The 21,300-nt window shown below is 30.0% G+C and overlaps 2 protein-coding genes across 2 annotated transcripts; one reads left to right on the plus strand and one right to left on the minus strand.

Annotated features, from left to right (window-relative positions):
- Positions 1-8,863: 8,863 nt before the first annotated feature.
- Positions 8,864-11,037, plus strand: LOC100263543 (aquaporin NIP1-1). The gene is made up of 5 exons (XM_002264921.5): positions 8,864-9,236; positions 9,398-9,622; positions 9,964-10,161; positions 10,445-10,506; positions 10,595-11,037. The coding sequence occupies exons 1-5, from the start codon at positions 9,093-9,095 to the stop codon at positions 10,812-10,814; spliced, it is 849 nt and encodes a 282-aa protein (XP_002264957.2). The 5' UTR covers positions 8,864-9,092; the 3' UTR covers positions 10,815-11,037.
- A 4,808-nt stretch (positions 11,038-15,845) lies between these two features.
- LOC100241279 (seipin-2) lies at positions 15,846-19,095 on the minus strand. The gene is made up of 2 exons (XM_002264885.4): positions 17,950-19,095; positions 15,846-16,668 (listed from the first exon to the last, which is right to left on the minus strand). Exons 1-2 carry the CDS (start codon positions 18,988-18,990, stop codon positions 16,183-16,185), a joined length of 1,527 nt encoding a protein of 508 aa, XP_002264921.1. The 5' UTR covers positions 18,991-19,095; the 3' UTR covers positions 15,846-16,182.
- Positions 19,096-21,300: the final 2,205 nt, after the last annotated feature.

The raw sequence follows: 21,300 nt of genomic DNA on the forward strand, positions 1-21,300 counted from the left end.
TGGCACCCTTTGGATAAACTAAGGCTGTGTTTGGTTACAATTGATTTCAATTTTCTATTCTACAAAAACCAAAAATAAATAAATAAATAAAATTATAGACTATACTGTAAATATGGTTGGGATTGGCCATTAGATTACAAAAACTAAATTGTGGATAAAAAAAAATGAAATATAATTTGATTGGGCTAATTCTAGCTCAACTAAAAATATTAAGGCTAGGTTAGATCCCTCGAAAATAAAAATATTAAAGAAAATAATTTTTTTAATATTTGATTTTATCGTGAAAAATAGAAAAAAAATCTAAAATATTTATATATTTTTAAATTATTTAATTTTTAATAGTAAAGTTAAATAAATGAAATAAGTTTGGTAGTATATAAAAATAATTTATTGATTTTAACTTATTTTCTATTTTATTCTTTTCTTTTTTTTTTCTCTCTCGTGTTTTCCCAAAATTTTCAAAATCAAACATAGTTAATTTTTCGTCTTTTATTAAAATTAGTAAGAAAGTCCTATACATTGCCTTCCCAAATATGATAAGAATATAATGAAAAACTCTTAAATTAATTGTGTCCCCCATAATAGGACTTCATTATGATTGCAAATTTTTTTCTTTTTAGTTAGAGTTCAATTAGATACATTTTCTATTTTCTATTTTCTATTTCTATAATAAAAAATAATAATATATTTTTATATAAAATATAACAACTATTAAATAAATTTAATTTAATTTTATGTTTTAAATTAAATATAAATATGAAATTAGGCTTGTCCATTCACATTTTATCTAACATGTTTCAAGCATAAAGATATTTTATTTTTTGGGCTGCTAATAAAATTCCTGTATTTATAATAAAAATGAAAAAGGAAAAGACTTATAACCCCAATTAGAATAGGATTATCTCACAACCAGCAATGGCGGGCTATACTGGATTGGGCCTACATGGGCTTTCCAACATACGCATCAAAACCCAAGTTCCAGCCCATTGCCCAAGAGATTACCCACAGATCCTGCAAGTTCTTATCTCTCTCTCTCTCTCTCTCTCTCTCTCTCTCTCTCTCAGAGTCATTTAAACAAATAGTTTATTTAGACAAAGTATGATAACACCCAGAGAGAGTAAATGAATATGTTTAAAAAGATTATGATAAAAAGTTAAGTTATTTTAATTCAATTTAATTTCAAGAGATATTAGAGATAAGCAAAATAATCAAATTCAAATAAATAAGCAAATGACATAAAAAAATAAAATAAAATTATGTGGAAAACTGTAGAGATAAAAAATTACATAATTTAAGACCTCTAATCTATAATCCATTACCTGATATCAAAATACACATCAAAGCACACAAATTTACATGGCTACAACACCTTCAATATTCCAATAGATTTTCTATGTCCTCAAAAAAATTATTTCTTAAGAGAGATTAAAAATGTTGGGCAAATTGGTTGATTATCTCAAAATATGCCCAAAAAAAACATATTTAGGTAGAGTAGGGAAAAACTAGTGGAATAGTAATCAATTTAGAAATTATATTTATTAAAAAAAATTAGAAACTTGTTTTTAAAAAAAATGGAAAGATTTCATATTTTAAATTAAAAAAGATTTCAAAAAAAAAAAACTCTTTTTAAATTTCTTAATTTTAAATCCTCAATTTAAAATTCAATTTCAAATTATTTTTATTATTTAAAAAAAAACTTTTAAAATTTTCAATGTAAAATTCTTTTTAAACTAACTAAAATATTTTAACTCAATTAAAACTTTTAATCCAACCTTACCTGATTAAAAAAAACTAACTTTCATTCACTCAACCATTTTCAAACTTTACCTGTAACAGTTTAATTGACTAACGGGTCCAACATAAAGAAATTAGCTTTTGCAAAATTATTTATTGAAACTCTCATTTCATTTAAAACTTGAGAAATTTGGTCATTGTTTTCAATTAGATTAGCTTGGATGTCTTTTTGTTGGAACATAAATTCCTTAAAAACATCCTTTATTTTTATGTTGATTCTTAGGAACCAATTTAATGTCATCAAATGAATGTGTTTCAATCTAGGAGGACTTCCGATTTTCCTATTGTAAAAATATGCAGTAATCTCCTAAATTTTCATATTAGAGGTGATTTTTCATTAAGTCGTCTATATCTCTCTCAACATTTGTCAAAACAAGCAAAAAGTCAATAGTAAGCTAAGGTGGTGTTTGTTTTTTTTTTTGCTTTTTGCTTAAAATAATTTAGTTTTAGAATTTAGGTTGTTTGTTTTTCTACTTTTTCATGACTTATTATAAACTTTTTACTAAATAGAAAAAGTCAAAATATGTAGCTTTTTCTAAATAGAAAAACTAACATATTGATTTTTTTTACTTTTTAATACTTAATAGAAATAAAATACTACAAAAACAAACAACCTAATATTTAACATTATTAAGCATTAAGGTTCTATTTAGAATTAAGTTAAAAGACAAACACCACCTAGGTTATTATCATAGGGAAATGGTGTGAACGTAGTTTTGATGGTTTCATTGTTTATGTGATTACTTCTTGTTGATTGAAAATAAATTTTAATATAGCAATAAAAGGTTACGATGCAAAAATAATAAATTAATTGATTGAAATTATTTACAAAAACTAAACCAGTAATATAAAACTATAGAGAAGATCACAAGTTAGATAAAAAAGAATCCCAAAAAAGGGCTAGATTTCACATTTCAACTTTTATTAGATCATAGTCTATTTGTGACTAATTTGATCAAGTTTCAATTTGGCTATAAGATTTAACATTCAAATTCAAATCTACAAGTCTTATCAAATTATTCTAGTGCTCCATTTCTTAATTCAATCATTTATGTATTGCTTCATCTTTTAAGATTCTTTATTAATCTTGTGTGCAATCAATTAAATGAGTTATCCATCGATCAAGAGAATATCAACCATCGGAGAAATTAAGTAAACATTGATTATCCCTTAATTAAGAGAGAACTACTCAAGATAAACCTAATCAAACAAAATAAAACTTGAAATCAAAGGTAAGTAATACCATCAATCTAAGCCACCTCTAGTGACATCTTCTTCTCGCTCATTTCTCTAGAAAAAACAAAAAATTAACCACACTTCTTAGAAGATCTCTCCACATAAAAAGCATGTTTGGTTGATGGGAAAATGAAAGAAAATAAAGTAAAGGGAAAAATAAAAAAGAAATTCAAATTTAAAATGATAGAAGTTTAGAATAACCCCTCTTTTCAATATAGAATGAAACTATCCAAATGTTAAAAAAATAAGTTTTGATTGTTACAAAATGGTATTAGAGTTGATCATTGATGCTAACGTGGACTTTGAATTAGTGATCTTGTAATAAATTAATACACAATAAAGATGTGTTTTGAGAGGAGATAATTGTAATGTCCCACATTGAATGAGCAAAAAAGTTGTTAACGTTATATATGAACTCCTCTTAATTATGTAAATATGTTTTAAAGTAATGAGAGTCTCTTTGATCTAAAACGGATATTATCTACACAGTTAGGCGCGGTCGTTGTTGTCGTGAGAACTCATTCAGCCGAAACAAATAATATCTATAAAAGAATGATTCCATTCAGAACTAAGCAAATCCAAGACAAATCTTTTTACCTTTTCTTTTCTCCTCCTCCACAAACATCCAAACGCAAGAGCAACATCAAAGCAACTTCCCAATAATTTAAACCAATCAAACTAGCTAACACGGAGGCATTAATCCAAGTACCAAAAGAGAGAGAAGTGCAGCGATACTCAAGTAGCTGAAGACTTTGACCACGGACAAAAACACACATTTTCTTCACAAAAGAAAAAGGCGGCCACCGTTGTGGGTCTTTTTGCTTGCCACTTCCCAAAAAAGGAGGAAAAAAAGGAAAAACAGATAAAGCTTTGCTTTTGAGTATCTAAGAATCATCCATGGAACAGGTGCAAGAAAGTCGTTGCTTAACTATATTAATCCCCATTCCTTGGCGCACAAAAGACGTCTGAATAACGTAGGATTGCATGAAAAACGATAGGCATCTATATATATATTAACATGGTGGAAGCATGGCATGCGATATTGGGGCGGTAAATGAGCAAAGACAGAAGAAAAAAATGGTAGAGAGTTTGACTCCAGTTTCTGCTATTGAAATGGTGAATAGTGGGAGGTTGGTTGAAATTGGCTTTGCCCACTTTGCTTGCTTGGACTTTGTAGTTGATTTGGTCTGGATTTGAACTCTCTTTCACACTTCTTTTTTTGTCGATTGTGGGGTAATCGATGCTTTTGTTAAAGTTTTCTTCCTTTGTTTTTTTTTATAAGAACAAGTTGCAATTAAAGCTATGGCAGGTTCTGAGTTCTGAAGGGTCTACTGCAATCTCAAAAAGATTTGACTGATGGGAAAAGTGAAATTTCCTAAAAATTACTTGACAGTACATTAGTTGCTTTTAACATACCTTTTGGTTTAATTTTTCATGTCTGTTACAAAACTCATACCTTTTTTTAAAAATAAAAAATTATAATTCAAGATTACTTTCAAAAATATTTTTTAAAGGAGTTTTCAGTCCCATCAACATCCACTTTATTAATATTTTTTATATAAAAAATCATATTAAAATTATAATTAACTTTTAAATTAGAACTGCACTCATGGGTTTTAATAGGAAAAAATTAAATAATAACATATGAATACGGATATGAAAAAGTACACATTAATTTGATAAATATTTTGGCATGAAATAAAGGAATATCAAGTTCATAAGGTTTTGTTGCATTTGAATTAGGGATGGGAATGGAGTTGGTTCGGGACGAGTCATCCTCATCCCTACTCGTTCTGTTTATTTAAAATAATTTTCATCTTCGGCCCATTAAAAAAGATTTGAATTGGATGGGGCAGAATAAGACAATACTCAAAACTTGTCTCAAACTTATCTTGAACCCGTCCTGAGTTTTAAAAAAAAATTCAAACTTGTTCCAAACCTAATTATTTAATTTTCAAACTCATTACATTAGGTGTGAAATAGGACGGGTATTCGAAAAAACTTATCTCATTGTCATCCTTAATGTGAAGGGATTTCATATTTAATAAGATTAAAAAATTTTAAGAATGCATTTGACAATAACTTCAAAGAGTTTTTAATCTTTTTCAAGTGCTAAAATGATTAAAAATACTTTCTCTACGATCATAATAAAAGGAACAATAAGTCATGTGCATTCAAAGATAATAATCTTATGTCTGGATTAGCTTCCCCTAACAAATGTATTAATTTAGCAAAAGGAAAATGTTAACAAAAAATTTTACTAATAAAAATCAACAAATAAAGACAACTATAGAATCATTTTGGGATCACCACTTCTAGTAGACCAATGATTGAGCTCCATGGATGAATGCCATATCCTATGCAATCAATGACCAAACATGAGATCACCTTTGTGGGCCCTTGGTGGGCCTGTCCAGAACTATAGTGGAGAGTTGGATCTCACCCTCTTCCACTCTACTGAGACATTTTGAAATTTCTAATTTGCCATGGACCCCATTAGAGAATGAGAAAATTCAGACAAGAAAAAGCCTCGGATTCAAAGTCTACACATCATTCATTATATTCTAACCCATAAGCTTGGCCCACTGAACCCTTTCTTCAACCGTGGGCCACCTAATGTCCGTTGGGCCTCAGGGAAAACTGGCCTTTGACCGTTGGTGTACTTGTGTGGAAATATGACTCAACTGCCCACAACGGTTTTTCAAATTTGACCCAGTCTTAATACACTTGTCACATTCTGATTGGACAACTTTAAAAAAAGTCATATTTATGAAATTAATTACTAGATTATGGACTTTTTAAAAACTTTAATACCATACACTGATTTAATCTTGATATTACCATTAATCTGATGAGGAATTGAATCAGGTTTTGGGCGTTGACTAGGTAATTTGGATAGTGGGAGAAGCGAAACACCTGATTTTATCTCATTTTCCAAGTAACGACGGTTGATGGCCTACCGTAAAGAGATGGTCAGGGTTAATAAATAGTGAATAATTATTAATAAAAATAATAATAAAATCTCTTAAACGTTTGTTTGACTTTGACATTGTGTTACATAATAAAACCATTCAAGAAAAATCTTTTGATCGTGTTTGGTTTCTAGAGGATCCGAGGAAAGGAAAAAAAAAGCCCAAAAATAGTATTTTTTTTTTCTTATGTTTCATTCAAAAATTGTTAAAAGAAAAAAAAAATAGGAAAAATAGGAAAAAAAAAAAGACATTAATTTCCTTGAAAGGTAAGGAAATGTTAAAAAGTATAAAATGGTAATAACATAGAATTTAAAAAATTGATTAAATAATATAAAAAAAAACATTTATGGACATTTTAATAAGACATAGTTATTTTTCCTTAAATAGATCGAAATTGAATATTTAGTCTGATATCATATATCATAGGAAGGAATGACTTGACTAGATAGGATAGTATGTAATTAAATTAAATTAAAATTTTTATAAGTTTCCTTATTTTTTTTCTTATTTATAATTGAAGTCATCCAAACTTCCTTTAAAATATTATTTTTTCTTGTTTTCAACTTTCCAAAATTTTAATTTATTTTGCCATTTTAATCCTGCACTAAATTTTATAACCACCGTCTTTGGATTATGACCGGAACGTATACCGTCGAGGCCAAAACAAGTAGTCAATTCGCAATTATTAAATTATTTTAATTACACATAGAAATATTCTATATGTGATGCCTATGATTAATGGTATATTGTGACGTCCTATATGGAAGTGATGTTTTGATAATGTATATGGTAAATATAAATTATATGATAAAGAAATTAGGAGACCAAATTGGATGTTTGTACGCAAAAGGAATGAGGTCACTATTTATTACCCAATCATTTAACAAGTAATTGCATTTGAGAATAAAAATATTTTTCGGTTATAAAATATGAGATTCTATACCATTATGGTATTCTGGATGATCGTCCCTTATGTAACTCTCTTTTTTCGTGTATTCTATTCTCCTTTTCTTGTTTTTTTCTTTGCTCACTTTATTTTACAACATTTTCTAATTATTTTTAGATTTTAATATAATATTCATTTCTAAGATAATTTTATCTCAATAATAATTTAGAAAATTTAAGGTTTGTTTGGTATAATATTATGTTCTTCGGAACAAAATAGGAAACACGTTTGACAATTTAAAAATATTTTTTTATTTTTTTTGTCATTAAAAATAGAAAATAATGTGTTTTTAGATAATATTTTTTTATATGTTTTCTTATTATTTTTATTTGTTTTATTAAAATTGTTTAAAAAAATAATTATATAAATATATAAAATAATTAAAAATAAAATATTAGATATAAATTTTATTTTTAAAAGTATTTAAAAAAATTAGGTTTTTAAATAGACTTTTATTTTACAAAAATTAAATAATAATTTTTTAAAACTATTTTAAAAATCATATATGAAACACAAATTTACTTTTTGCATATATATATTTTTTTTAAAGTTGGTGAGGAGTGAATAAAAAATTATGCAAATTTGTATAAAATAAGGAAAGTAATGATTAGAGCAGGTAAAGGGGTGAGTCATTAATCCTTGATAATCATAAATTATTTCAAATTTTATCCAACCTCCCAAAGGGAATGGCGTTGATGGCTCCCATCAGATTGGACGGTCAAACTGAATCAAGGTTACGTTTTCAGTCCACTATTAATGAATTTCACATCTTCCCTTCTGGTAGCAGTCCAAATTTGAAAGGTATACAGCTTTTTAAAAGAGAAGGGTTCCTTTCTGGAAAACAAATCCCGGATCTTCATTCCTTTCATCAATTGTTTTCACATTGTCCTTCATTCAAGTTGACCCACCGGATTTTTTTTTTTTATTAATAACTTAAAATGGGGCTAAAATCAACAGTAGCCAATCCATCATCGTCATCGACGGTGACGAGGATGACAATGGGATGGATGTCAGACATGTGACCTCTTAGTTATTCCAACAAGAAAATATTTAAATAATCTTCTAAAATCCATTTTTAAAAGAAAAAAAAAAGAATAAAATCTTCAAAATTTACAGGCTTGCTATTTGAAACACATTATACTAAAAATAGGGTTGTGCCAAATATTTAAAAAAACTAGTCCCATTATGATTCCTATTCAACATCCTTTGCCGAGGAATTTTCCAAGGAAAAGGGTGTAGGAAGAGTATCAACAAAATTTCGAACCCCGTGTGGGCATTGTGGTGGGTTTGAACTTTCAAGTCCCTCATGCAAAGGAGCAGCTCCTTCGCTTTCCTTTCACACCCACCGAGTTCATGTCATGATTCATGAATTAAGAAAAGTAGGACAGTGTCTTTACAAAAGACACACGAGGTTGGCTGCGGGTGTTCAAAATGCCTTTACAAAATTGGCTTTAAATGATTAAGTAATTAAGGGGTTCCATGAGCTAAACATGGAATCCACTGAACACTACTTTTTTCTAGGGAATTCCAAAGCCATTCAAAGCAAAATTTCTCTAAAAGCGAACTTAAAATTTTCACACTTGGTTTATTGCCATACTTGAAGTCACTATTTTTATAATATTTTGCTAACAATTTCAATTAAAATATCTTTTGGGCTTAAGGGGATGAGTGATAATAAGAGGGTTAATTTTCCAAGGGAGGTACCCACATAGATGGGATTAATGAAGTGTGATGTCAATGAGAATTGAGAAATATTGAAAAGGCATTCATGTCTTTCTGTATTTCCGGTGGGTAGTTGAAGCAGTCTTCAATGCTTTCTGCTCGCATTGGCAAAGTCACGCCTCTCGACGATATCTCCAAAGAAAATAAATTCTAATATAAGAAACTAAAAAACGTTTGATGCTTGGAAAAAATTGAGGATGTTATCATGTATGGGTCAACCCTTCCATCTTTCTGAATAAGTCCAAACCCTCCTCTCCTCTTCTCTTTCTATATCTCTCCACCGTTTTCACTTTTTGTGCTTCTGGGTTCCATAAATAGGGACGTGCCCCGGGTATTTGCTCACTCCATCCCCATAACCCAAAGCTCTCTGTCCTTCGCTCTTCTGGGTGGTTCTCATCTTCTTTGTTGTATAGCTAGAACTGATGGGCGAGATATCAGGAGCCAATGGAAACCATGAGGTTTCCCTGAACATAAAAGACAGTGATGCCAATCATAATCCTCCACCCCCCTCCACCGCAACAAAACAAGGATCCACCTCCTCTTTCTCTTTTCCTTTCGTACAAAAGGTGATTGATTTTCCCTATCCTATTCGTTTCTTCTTGATCAGTTATTTCATTTGTCCTGCCACCAGGAATATTCATAGGGTTCTGAATCAAGGAACTGTATATGAAAGAGAACTCAAATTTTGAGTCTAATGTGATATTAAATCGTGTGTTGTTTGATATAGTTAATCGCAGAGGTGTTGGGCACGTACTTCTTGATATTCGCTGGCTGTGCTGCGGTGGTGGTGAATTCTGACAAGGATAGCGTAGTGACTTTGCCCGGAATATCCATAGTGTGGGGACTGGTTGTGATGGTAATGGTCTACTCCGTCGGCCACATCTCCGGTGCCCACTTCAACCCAGCTGTCACCATTGCTTTCGCTACTTGCAAGAGATTCCCATGGAAACAGGTAAGTCCCACTGCAGTTTAACCAACCATCAAAACTGGTAAACTACACCAACCAACCCAGTCCCGTAAGGTTTGGTCCTTAACCTTCTAATGAAAAGGGTTTTGTTGGTCAATACGCAATATAAAAATCCTCAGAAAAAGAACAATGAAAACCCTTTATACCTCCCTCCCTGTGGTCCCTGCAAGTATTAATTAATACCCGGCTTCAGAGATGAGGTTTTGGGTAATGGGTCTCAACCATGGATGTTCCGGGCTACTGCAAAAGTCATACATTCATAAAATTATAAGAAATTTCTTTCAATCCCCTCTTTTGTTTAAATAAATTCTCTCTTTCCCTTGCAGGTTCCGGCCTATGTAGTGGCTCAAGTGATTGGATCAACGCTAGCAAGTGGAACCCTTCGACTGATTTTCAACGGGAAGCAAGACCACTTTCCTGGAACTCTTCCGGCAGGCTCGGACTTGCAGTCCTTTGTCATCGAGTTCATAATCACATTCTACCTCATGTTTGTCATCTCCGGCGTTGCCACCGACAATAGAGCTGTATGATTGTAGTACTTAACCTCTTCATTCATGAATTCCAAAAGTTTTTATCCTACTTCTCCTCTTTCATTCATTAATTCCAAAAGTTTTATCCTACTTAACCTCTTCATTCATTACTTGCTTAGCCACCTCCCGTTCTTGTTGGCCTTTAGTGCCATTAGAATTATTGTTATTATATCCTATAGTATGCCTAATATCTCCAAACTCTAAGCCTTTTAGTCTTTGTCTGCAATTGACTATGATATGGACTTGATGCCATGGTTTTGTTTTGTTTGTAATGCAGATTGGGGAACTTGCTGGGCTTGCCGTCGGAGCTACTGTGTTACTTAATGTGATGTTTGCAGGGTATTGATCTACCTTTTGGATATTTCTTTACGGATTATAGTATGGTTTTGAGATGTGTATACTGAAGGTTTTGGATCTTGTCTGACAGGCCAATTTCGGGTGCTTCGATGAATCCAGCAAGGAGTTTGGGGCCTGCAATTGTATCGAACACTTACAGGGGGATATGGATATATTTACTGGCACCGACTTGTGGCGCCATATCAGGAGCTTGGGTCTACAACATCATCAGGTTCACCGACAAGCCCCTTCGTGAGATCACCAAGAGTGGCTCCTTCCTGAAAAGCAAATCGTCCCGTAATGGGTCTTAATTGATAATCTACTAATCCAAGGGGACTAGAGTTGTAGTAGAATTACAGAGGATTTCTTAGCTTCCACACCCTTTTTTCGCAATTGGAATGTGTAGTCATGTACCAAGTGAAAGGTAGAGAGAGGAAGTCACATGTTTGCCCAACACCAGATTTTCTGTTGTATGGATAAGAATGTATGCCTTTGCATGAAAGATAGCAATATAAAGATTTCAAATTTGCTGAATTTGGTTGTAATTTCACATGAATCTTGTTCTATCATAAATGGCTATACTATACAACATCTTCCTTGTGTCCTGTTTGTTCCGAAAAAAAAATAAAAAATTACTTTTAGCAATAGAAGTTTGAACCGGAATGCATTCTCTTCAAATACAAATCGGTATTTGCAATGAGTAAAAACCATAGCCAAAATGAGATTGAGTCTCTTGAATACCATACGTCACTGATATAGGCTCATCTCAGGAAAAGGGGTTGTGGAATTGATGGTGGATCATCAGTATTTGAGGAAGATAAGAGATCACATGCTGTTTGTAGATGGTCTGCTGCCATCATTCACAAGAGGATGCCTTATGTCATAAAAGATTAGCGTATAAAGTGAAGAAATTGGATAAGAACAAGGGTGGACAATGATCCAATGGGCATGAAACACGACCCATTATGAAAAGGAGAAGAAGTTAGGGACGAAACTAAGAATCTGACTACGCCGGAGTTATCAAGATATTCGTGTAGAAATGAAAGGGAAATTGAACTTCCCTAGGCAGTTTTACTCTTCAACCTAAGTATGCTCCACGATTCCATGAATTCCTTCAATTTTTTAAACAGAATATTACCTTAAAATGTAAGCATGGGTATTTGTTTTTTCCATCCGAAAACTTGGTTTAGTACGTATGCTTTTAGCCGTGTTTGTTTTGAAGTATTATTTTTAGGCAGTTTATTTGAATGCAAAAGGTCAAACATCAGACCAAACACAAAAATCCATCAAATTAGTATTTATTTTAAAGGATGTGCATAAATTATTTTTGGGGAATCCCATGAACATTTTTTAAGCCCCGATCAACCTCCCAAATTCAAATCATGGTGATGATCACTAGACTAAAATGGATTGGTCTTAAAATTCTAAGGCCATGTTTATTGGTAGGATATATCTATGTCCGGTTGATGGGTTAAATTATTTTGTTACTTATGAATTGTATATTCAACTAAACATGAGTAGAATAATGGGTAGAATATATTATTTATTTATTTATATATTTCTTCTAGAATATCTATTATTTTATCCATTATAATGTTTTTTTTCATCAATTCTTATTTTATATCACTTATTTTGTAAAATAAAATATTTTAATTAAGCATCAAATTTATTTTTAATAAAAAACTAAAAAAAAATATTTTTAACTACGATTAATTTCATTTACCTTTCCTATGGTTTTGATTAAATACACCTAATTCCATTAATTTGAAATTTCCCAAAATAACTCTCATATTTTGAATTAGAAGGGTAACTGATAAATAATAAATAAAAATGGTAAAATGGTAAGAGAGATATTTCAAATCAACGAGGGTTATGTGTATTTAGTCATAACATTAGAAAATGTAAACCAAATTAACCCGATACTATTAAATAGAAGATAAATTTTTTTAAATAGCAAATATTTAATACAATATACTTTTCATTTTTAGAAAATATTGAACATTAAAAAATAATATATATTTTATTTCATTTTTTATTCATTTTAGATATTAAATATAAACAATATATAACATATCTCCTTAAATATAGTATCTCAGGATATCATATTTGAGTGGTAGTGAGATAAAATAAAATTAATGAGGGTTAATTATATTTAGTCAAAACTTTATGAAATATAAACGAAATTAACTCAATAATACTAAATGAAAAAGATTTTTTTTTAAATACTAAGAAAAATAATATATATTTCATTTATTTTTTTATTCATTTTGCAAACTAATTATAAACATAACATAGCGTATTTCATAACATATAGTGTCTTAGAATATCATGTTTATATATATATAAACATGATATAATATCCAAGAAAAAACATATATATATATTATTCATCCTATTTCATATTTGATTTAACATAGAATATAATAAGTGATAAGATAACTTATCTTACTATCAACCATATATAGTATAAAATATGTTATATTAATTTTTATCCCATCATACCCTTTATCATATCTAACCAATTAAATATGTGCATAGACACATGTTTGATTAGGTAGATATAATAAGGGATACAATAAGATAAAAAATAAGAAAATATATATATATATATATATATATATATATATATATATATATATATATATATTTTTATGTTTGATGGGTAATGAAATAAAATAAGTGATCTTATCATTTATCATATTTTAATGTTGAATCAAATATGAAATATGATAAATTGTAAGATACTACCCTTTTATTTTTTCTCTCTCGTATTTGATATATGTCAATCTTTAAGTTAAAATATTTTTATTTTAAACAATTATTAAATATTAAAAAATAATATATGTTTTATTTTATTTCATTTTTTTATTAATTTTAAAACTTGAATGTAAATAACTTAATATAATCATGGTATACTATTTCCCATTGGATATAATACCTCAAAATATTATGTTCATTATATATAATATCCAAAAATGTTATATTTCACTTAAAATGATATGTGTGTATATTTTATGCAATTGGGAAATGATATCTTAAGATATTAATATCTTATCATATTTTATATTACCAATCAAACGAAAATTTAGTGAGTGTTTAGTAAATTAATTTTATGACTTAATTTCAGTCATTAAGTAAATTAAGTATATTTGATAAAATAACTTAATATTATAACTTAAGTAAAAAATAACTTTAAGTATTAAGTCCTAACTTAAACTCAAATCTTTTTTTTTTTTTCATAATAAATATTATTGTAGTTATCTCTTGTTTCCATAATACTTCAAATATAAATTCTTAACACATAAATTTATTACTTTAAATTAATGAAGGTAAATATATCAATTTCATGATTTAGAATAAAATTTAAGTTTATTTTATCAAACAATCTTAATACTTAAAATAAAAAATAAATAATAAGTTTTTAAGTCAACAACTTAAAAATAATTTTAACTCGGAGTGAACTTAACTTACTAAGTAAAATGTATTAAGTATATATATTATTTAAGTTAGTTTGAAATTAAACCATGTTGTTAACTTAAAATTTATTTCTTAATTTTTATTTCAATTATTAAGATTATTTGATAAAGTTAATCTAAAATTCATTCCAAATAATCAAATTAATATATTTACCATTATTAATATACAAATGAGGTAAAAAAGATTTGAGATTGAAAATAAGAGAATCTTTCATAAGTCAATATAATGACTTAATAACTTAATTTAATGATTTAGTATATATAAGTATTAATTCAAAATAGTTAACTTATTTTTAATTTAAAATTATTTTTAACTTATTTGTCTACACTAATGAAAATATATTTTAAAATTATGATTTCACCTCCATAACGCATTTTTTATAATAAATATTTTACGATTATCTTATATATTTACAATATTTTAAATATATATGTTTCATAAAATCTTTTTTTACATTATTTGCCCACATAGTAAGAATATATTTTAGAATTATGATTGCAGTTCCATGATACATTTTTTATAATAAATATTTTATGGTTATTTTATATATCTATAATACTTTAAATATAGATGTTTTATAAATTAATTTATTACTTAAAATTAATAAAAATAAATAATGAAGATAAATATTAATTAAAATTAACATGGATAAATCTGCTAATTTGATTATTTAAAATAAATTTTAAGTTAATTGTATAAAACACCCTTAATACTTAAAGTTAAAATTAGTAAGTTTTAAATTAATAATTTAAAAATAATTTAATTTAAAATCAATTTAAATGATTAAATAATAAGTATTAAGTTCTACCAAATAAATTATTTTAACCTAATATTTAAAGTTTTTTTTTACTTTTAACATATTAAGTTATTTTACTAAATATGATTAATCTATTTAATAACTTAAATTAAATTATTAAATAATTAAATTGATTTAATAAACATAATTTTAGTATTTTCCAAAATCCCAAAATTGATATTTATTTTTTATTGGTAAATTTTGAGATTAATTATGTTTAGTCTATTTAATAAAGTATATTAAGATTAATTAAAAAGTATTTTTTTTTCATATATTATTTGTTATTATTTAATATTACTTGATGATAATATATTTAATAAAAAATTAATTAGGATTAATTAAATTTTGCAATTAAATTTTTTAATCAAATTAAACAAATGAAGGTAAGTGGAGATGAAGCTCGAAAGTATTTTAGGTATTCCATTTTAAATATCAAGTTATGATGGCAGCAGATATGATCAGTAGGAGTAGAGTTCAATGCCAGAAAGGTAGAAAGAAAGCCCATTAAAGAGAATGTAGTGTAATGTCAGATGAGATAATCATTACTTATGAAATGGGTGGAGGACTGATAAAAAGGAAAAAGTTGAAGAGAGAAAAGAAAATAATAAATTATATTTATTTGTTATTTTAAAATTTAATTTAATTATTTTTTATATAAAATTAAATAATTTAAATATATATAAATTTTAATTATATTTTCTTTTCTTTTCCATTTTTGGGATGATTTGTACATTTTACCAATTTGTTACCTGCCGATTCTAACCCATGCAACATCTCACACTTGCAGCAGTACAACAAAACCAATTCAATGAAGTCGAACCATGAAAATATCACTGCTATAAAAGATATTCATAAGTTAACTTCGAAATCCCACACAACAGTTTTGAAGCAACCAAAAATGTTTTCAACACTTATGTAGTTTAAAATATAAAATATAAAATTATTAAATTATTTTTATATACTATTTTTAAAATGTTTTTAACTAATTCTAATTATATTTGATTTTTTTTTTTATATTTTTTATAATTCAATAAGATATTAAAAAATATAAGGATAATGAAGTAATATATGAACAAAGTACAACATTTTGTACTTAATTTCATTCATTATGTGGCATTACAAACTAAAATTGATTCAATTGCATGTAAATTGAAAATCGAACGGTTATATGAACATGTATACAAATGATATGTTCTTTTCCCAATAATATAACATTGACTAAATTTACATAGCAGCCAAAGAACTAAAAAAATTCACAAAAAATTGAAGTTAGTAAGCCATACCTCTTTGTTGGCAGATGGGGTGCCACACAGAATATGACTGAAAGTGTTAGAAATTGTTGAGTAAAGCTCTGAGATTCATCCTTAATTCCATCATCACGAAATCTGTAGAAGATAGGATCTCAGCTAGCTTTGAATTAGCACATTGTCTTGAGTAGCAGAACCACTAGCAGAGCCGTCCCTTGGCCTCACTCTTGGCAAAATAATAGGTCTACAGCAGATCAATGTAAACACCAATTCCATCAGGAACACTGTCATGCTGATCCATATAAACACTGTTTTCTTCCAATACCATAAAATCCTTTTAACCAGAGGAAGTTCTGACTCAAGGATTAGAGATGAAGCATAAATTTCAGGGATGCCAGCACCAGGTCGGTATTCTGCTCTTTGCTCAATTGTCACCTTTAAGCAGGCAGTAGGCTCATCTCCTTCAGTAAAACCGCTAAAATGTACATTCAAAGTTTGGGATTCTGATAAATAGCCAGCAACAAGAGGAGCCATCTTAAAGAAAGTCAACAGAAGGCGGATAGGCATGCTTTTGAACTGCAACATGCATGTCCGACTTGCACTGGCAAGGCGTCTGTATTCAGCACTCAAGAAGTCCACCCTGACCTTCCAACATGTAAAAGAAAGAGACTGATGAGTCATACAAGTTTTCAGTACATGAAAATAAACAAATTGAAAATAAAAACTATACATATAAAAGAAAAAAGGAAATTCAAATCATTTCATTCTAGTTGCTCTGCAGGTCTTTAGTAACCAAAGTAGAATCAAGAAATATATATATATATACCCACACAATTGGGAAGGCTTGGCCCAGAAAGAAATTGATCCTATGCAATGGGGAAGAATGGCTCAAAAAGAAACCTATGCAATAGGGAAGAATGGCGTGTGTAGAAATTGTATCGTTCCCTCTTCATATCAAATTTGTGGAACCTTGTTATTTCAAGGTCTTCAGTCCAGTGGTTCTGAGACTGACAGTCCTAGCCCTAAATCATGTTGTCATTGTTATTAGTTTGGTCCATTTTTACCATTTTTTATAACAATGACACAAAGTTTTAAGTTCAAATCTTTCAACTGCAAATGCCACAATACGGGCCTGATAGACTTTCTAGTATGATCTTCTTCAAGCTTCTTTAGATATTTGCAGGACGCTAACTCTCTTCTCTTCACAAGTTCCAGGTGATCTGATTAATTGCAGAACTGTTTCTGCTGAATTAAGAATGATTCTATCTATGCTGGGGTGCTAGCTCTAGTAATAATAATTATCAATTGCGACCACTTAACTCTTTTTAGGCTGGTTACAACATAATTATGTGCAACCTGATATTGTTGCAAAACTTTTCATAATAACACATGACTGCATCTCATATTTAAGGACTTGGAACTAACTCCCTATTCATGTGAACATCCTTGTTTTAGGCAAATTGTTTCTCTTAATGGACACAATGTGCCATTCTTACTAGGAAAGACAGAATATTCCAAGAAGGATGTAAAGTTGTTTCATGTCGTACTTTGGCACACAGTGCAGCAGATACCTTATGTGTGTCTGAAGGAAGTTTAAGAACCAGAAGCCAATTATTCTTCATGAACAAAGCAAGCAATTGGATTTCAAACATGGAAAGATTTCAATCACAAAATCAGTCTTAATTAGCATACAGAAATATCTTTCTATTAGTTCTTAATTTGTCTATGCTTGAATTTTAATGATAAGAACATTGCATGCATTAAAACCGATAAAAATATAGCACAAAACCAAGGTAATTTCAAGAACAAGTTCTATATTTTCCATACAAAGACAAGACATTGGAACCAAACTGAAAACACCAGCTTACGTGTAACCGATTTCACAATACAATTCTGATATTAATCTTTAATAAATCAAAGACATACCTGGAAAACTCCAAGATTTCTATTGTACTCTGACTCAGGCAATGTCAACATAACGGTAACCTGCAATTTGTGATTAGGCGGAATAACATGCAAACCCCTTTTTTTCCCAACTTCAATCTTTTCATAACAATTCACACAGGCAGAGCTAGGACAGGACTTAATTGGCACAAATGCAACCGGACTATTTTTGGTGTAATCAAAATTCAAGGCCTCTTCCATCCGAATTGGCTCCTCAACCAAATATCTCATCACAAAACCACTAACTACAAATGCTGCAACCAAAAGCCCACACAAAATGGAAGCAACATAAACTGACAACAACAAACTCCATCCGAATCTGCTCAACAACTTCCACATTGATTTATGTTCCTTCAACCATTCAGAAATGAATGGATTCACACTCCCGTAAGCAATATTCCATAATCTTAACACCTTCCCCATCAAATAATCTCTACCATGCCTCATTCCTTGAAAAGGATCGATAGCGAACACACAAAACTTATACAGTAACCATGCAGGAAATGTGAACACGCTGATAAACAAATTTATCTGAAACCCAATCGCCTTAATCACCAATTCAGCCAAAAACACAAGCGGATTCGACGAACTCGAGTCATCGACTTGTACATTCTTCCCAGTACTACTCGCGGCATGGCTATCCTCAGTATTCTGCACTGGGCTTGCTCGAACCCGACTTGACTCGGTCTTCTCGCAATCTTTTTCATTTTCCTCAAAATTACGGTGAAGCTTGTACTTTCTCTCCCGAGAAATCGTCGTCTTCCCATCCTGAATCTGGGTGATTTCGGAAGTCGACAAGGTAGCCTTGGAATCGATCCCGGACATTCTGCGGCGGTGGTGAGCCGAAGATATGCGCCGGAGATAGGGGGTAGTTTGAGAAATGTTGGATTCCAGCTGAGAGATCGTTGACTGTGAAACGGATGGTTCAGGTTCGAAGGCGTCTGAGGAATCGTAGAAGAGGAATTCATCGAAAGCGTCAAAGAAATGGTCGTGGTCATCTTCGTTTGGGCCTGGGTCTTCCATTGACGACTGTGACAGAGAATTCAATCTAGGGTTAGGGCAAGGAAGCTGAAACCGTGGGGAAGGAGGAAGGAAGAGTGTCTGCGGACAGTTGTCTCCACACAGTTCGTTAGTTTTCTTTGAAAATGGACAACGTGGGCCTATTCCCTCAACGGGCCAGTCCAGTTTCCAAAGGCCAGGATGATCCAGCCCAAATCTACTGGGGTCTCAACCCAATTTTGGGTTGGAAGATTTAAATGTCAACATTTCTTTTAATCAAATAACCCTAAATTTAAACTTTTTTTTTACCCCTTTGAATGGATTAAGTCATTCAAGTTGCAGTCATGATTTAACATTTCCATTTCAGAAATTAGTTTATCAATCTTTACTTTGAAAAACCAAAATTTATGAAGAAGTCTATGTGAGTATGATAAAGTGTTCTAGTATTTCACCATAGGGGACTAAACAATCTTCTTTGATACATTACTTTTGCAATTTGATGAATTTGAAAGGGAAAAAACAAATAACATGGCCATTATACATAAGTGGAATATGTAATCTCGCAAGTTCATCTTGATTCAAAGTCTTTTTGGATTTTTGAAAATACATGAAGGTGAAAAAAATTTAAAGATTACTAAAAGACATTTGTAGAATCTGACAAATCTTTTCTTTTATTTTCTTTTTATTTTTTTTAAAGAAGAATTTCTCCATTAGTAGAAAATTATGGATAATTGGATAAATCTTGAATTTAAAATTCAATATTCTTCTATTGTAACAAGTGACACAAGGAATGTTTCATGTAAAGGTGCAATTGGGACGGATTAAGTCGGTCACAAATGTCAACCTAAAAATAAGTCATATCTACCTAATACCTAATCCAACCTGATTTGTAACTTGAGAATGCTTAATCCAAACCTTCTTTTTTCTCAACCTTGAGTTGAAATTGGGTTAGGCTTGAATTACAGAAAAATATATGATTTAAATTTTGATTTGACAGGTTATCTGGGTTAGTCAAGTTAAAACTCGGGTTAGGTTGCATGCACTGAGGGAAAAAACAAATAAAAAAAATTGTATGATATCTTAGCAAGTCAAAAGAAAACCTGTTCATGAAAGTTTATATTTCATTATGTCTAATAATAAATCATATTTGTTAGCCTCATCAATATCAAATCCATTAATCTAATGCAACAACTTAGTACAAGATGAAGCCTTTATTATTAATAGATAGGAAGTGAATATATCTATTTTCATGTAAGATAATGATTTGAGTATTAATTAAATTCTTAAAGTTAATTAAAATTTAATCATTTATGATACATAAAATATAATATAATTATCTAATTCAAATGATTTAATACCCATTTCAAATTCAAGTTGGACTCAAATTGTCTAACATTTAGACTTAAACCTAACCCAAATTGCAAAAAGGGTTACCCAAGTCCAACACAAATCTAATTAAACCCCAATTGTAAAAAGGGCTACCAAGTTTGTCACAAATCAAATTGAGTTGAGGTGGGTTCAATTAAACTCATCCAAGTTGCACTACTAATTTTATAACATGATTTGGCACCTAAAAAAGGTGATGCTTACAAAAAATGTCCTCAGTTCATGGTCTAATGCAAGAGTTTCTTATGGCAAGACCTTTTAAATTTTTCAAGAGGTGATGTCTATTGAGATTTTGTTGGATATGACTTCAAAATTAATCAAATGATGGATTATCTCATCCCTAGGGCATCATTGATTAAAAATGTTTTCATCATGAGATTCTTTTCATGTGAAAATGCTAATAATCACATGTGTAGCTTATTTTGACATACGAGAGGTGTGGTTTGTGTTTCACTTGATATAAAGACTTCACTTTAACAAATGGATTTCATACCAAGGAAAATAATCTAGGAAGCTATCAGTAAAACACATTAACTATGAGATGTATAAAAAACTTAGGATGGAGGAAATGTCTTCAACCAATTACCTCATCCATTTGAAATTGCCTCCTTACTCATGTTGTTGCCACATGTCCAAGTTTAATAGTACCACCATGCATTTAGGTACTTAGTTGCTCCACACACCCATCTGGTTGAGAAGAATGCTAAGCTCAAGCTAAGTGTCTTACCATATGCCTCAGTTCACATTTCAGCCCAATAAGCACTAGGCTTATGGTGCAACATGCCTTGCTTGGGCTTGCCTTAATGCTAAGATGTTCCTCTTATGTTCTACCTCAAGTCAGTTCTCTCATATGCCTCGAGTTAGACTACTCATATTCTTGAATTACCTTACTAATTTATCCTGAATCAGCCTACTCATGTGCTTCAAGTTAGCCTATGCATTTGATCC

The sequence above is a fragment of the Vitis vinifera genome, chromosome 10 (genome assembly GCF_030704535.1).
Source record: "Vitis vinifera cultivar Pinot Noir 40024 chromosome 10, ASM3070453v1".
Lineage (NCBI taxonomy): Eukaryota > Viridiplantae > Streptophyta > Magnoliopsida > Vitales > Vitaceae > Vitis > Vitis vinifera.

Excerpts from the sequence above, each read along its gene's own strand:
- LOC100263543 (XM_002264921.5), top strand. The coding sequence starts at position 9,093 with ATGGGCGAGATATCAGGAGCCAATGGAAACCATGAGGTTTCCCTGAAC. Across the intron at positions 9,623-9,963 it reads AGAGATTCCCATGGAAACAG|GTTCCGGCCTATGTAGTGGC; the intron begins GTAAGTCCCACT and ends TTTCCCTTGCAG. Across the intron at positions 10,507-10,594 it reads CTTAATGTGATGTTTGCAGG|GCCAATTTCGGGTGCTTCGA; the intron begins GTATTGATCTAC and ends CTTGTCTGACAG.
- LOC100241279 (XM_002264885.4), bottom strand. The coding sequence starts at position 18,990 with ATGGAAGACCCAGGCCCAAACGAAGATGACCACGACCATTTCTTTGAC. Across the intron at positions 16,669-17,949 it reads GAAATCTTGGAGTTTTCCAG|GTCAGGGTGGACTTCTTGAG; the intron begins GTATGTCTTTGA and ends ACATGTTGGAAG.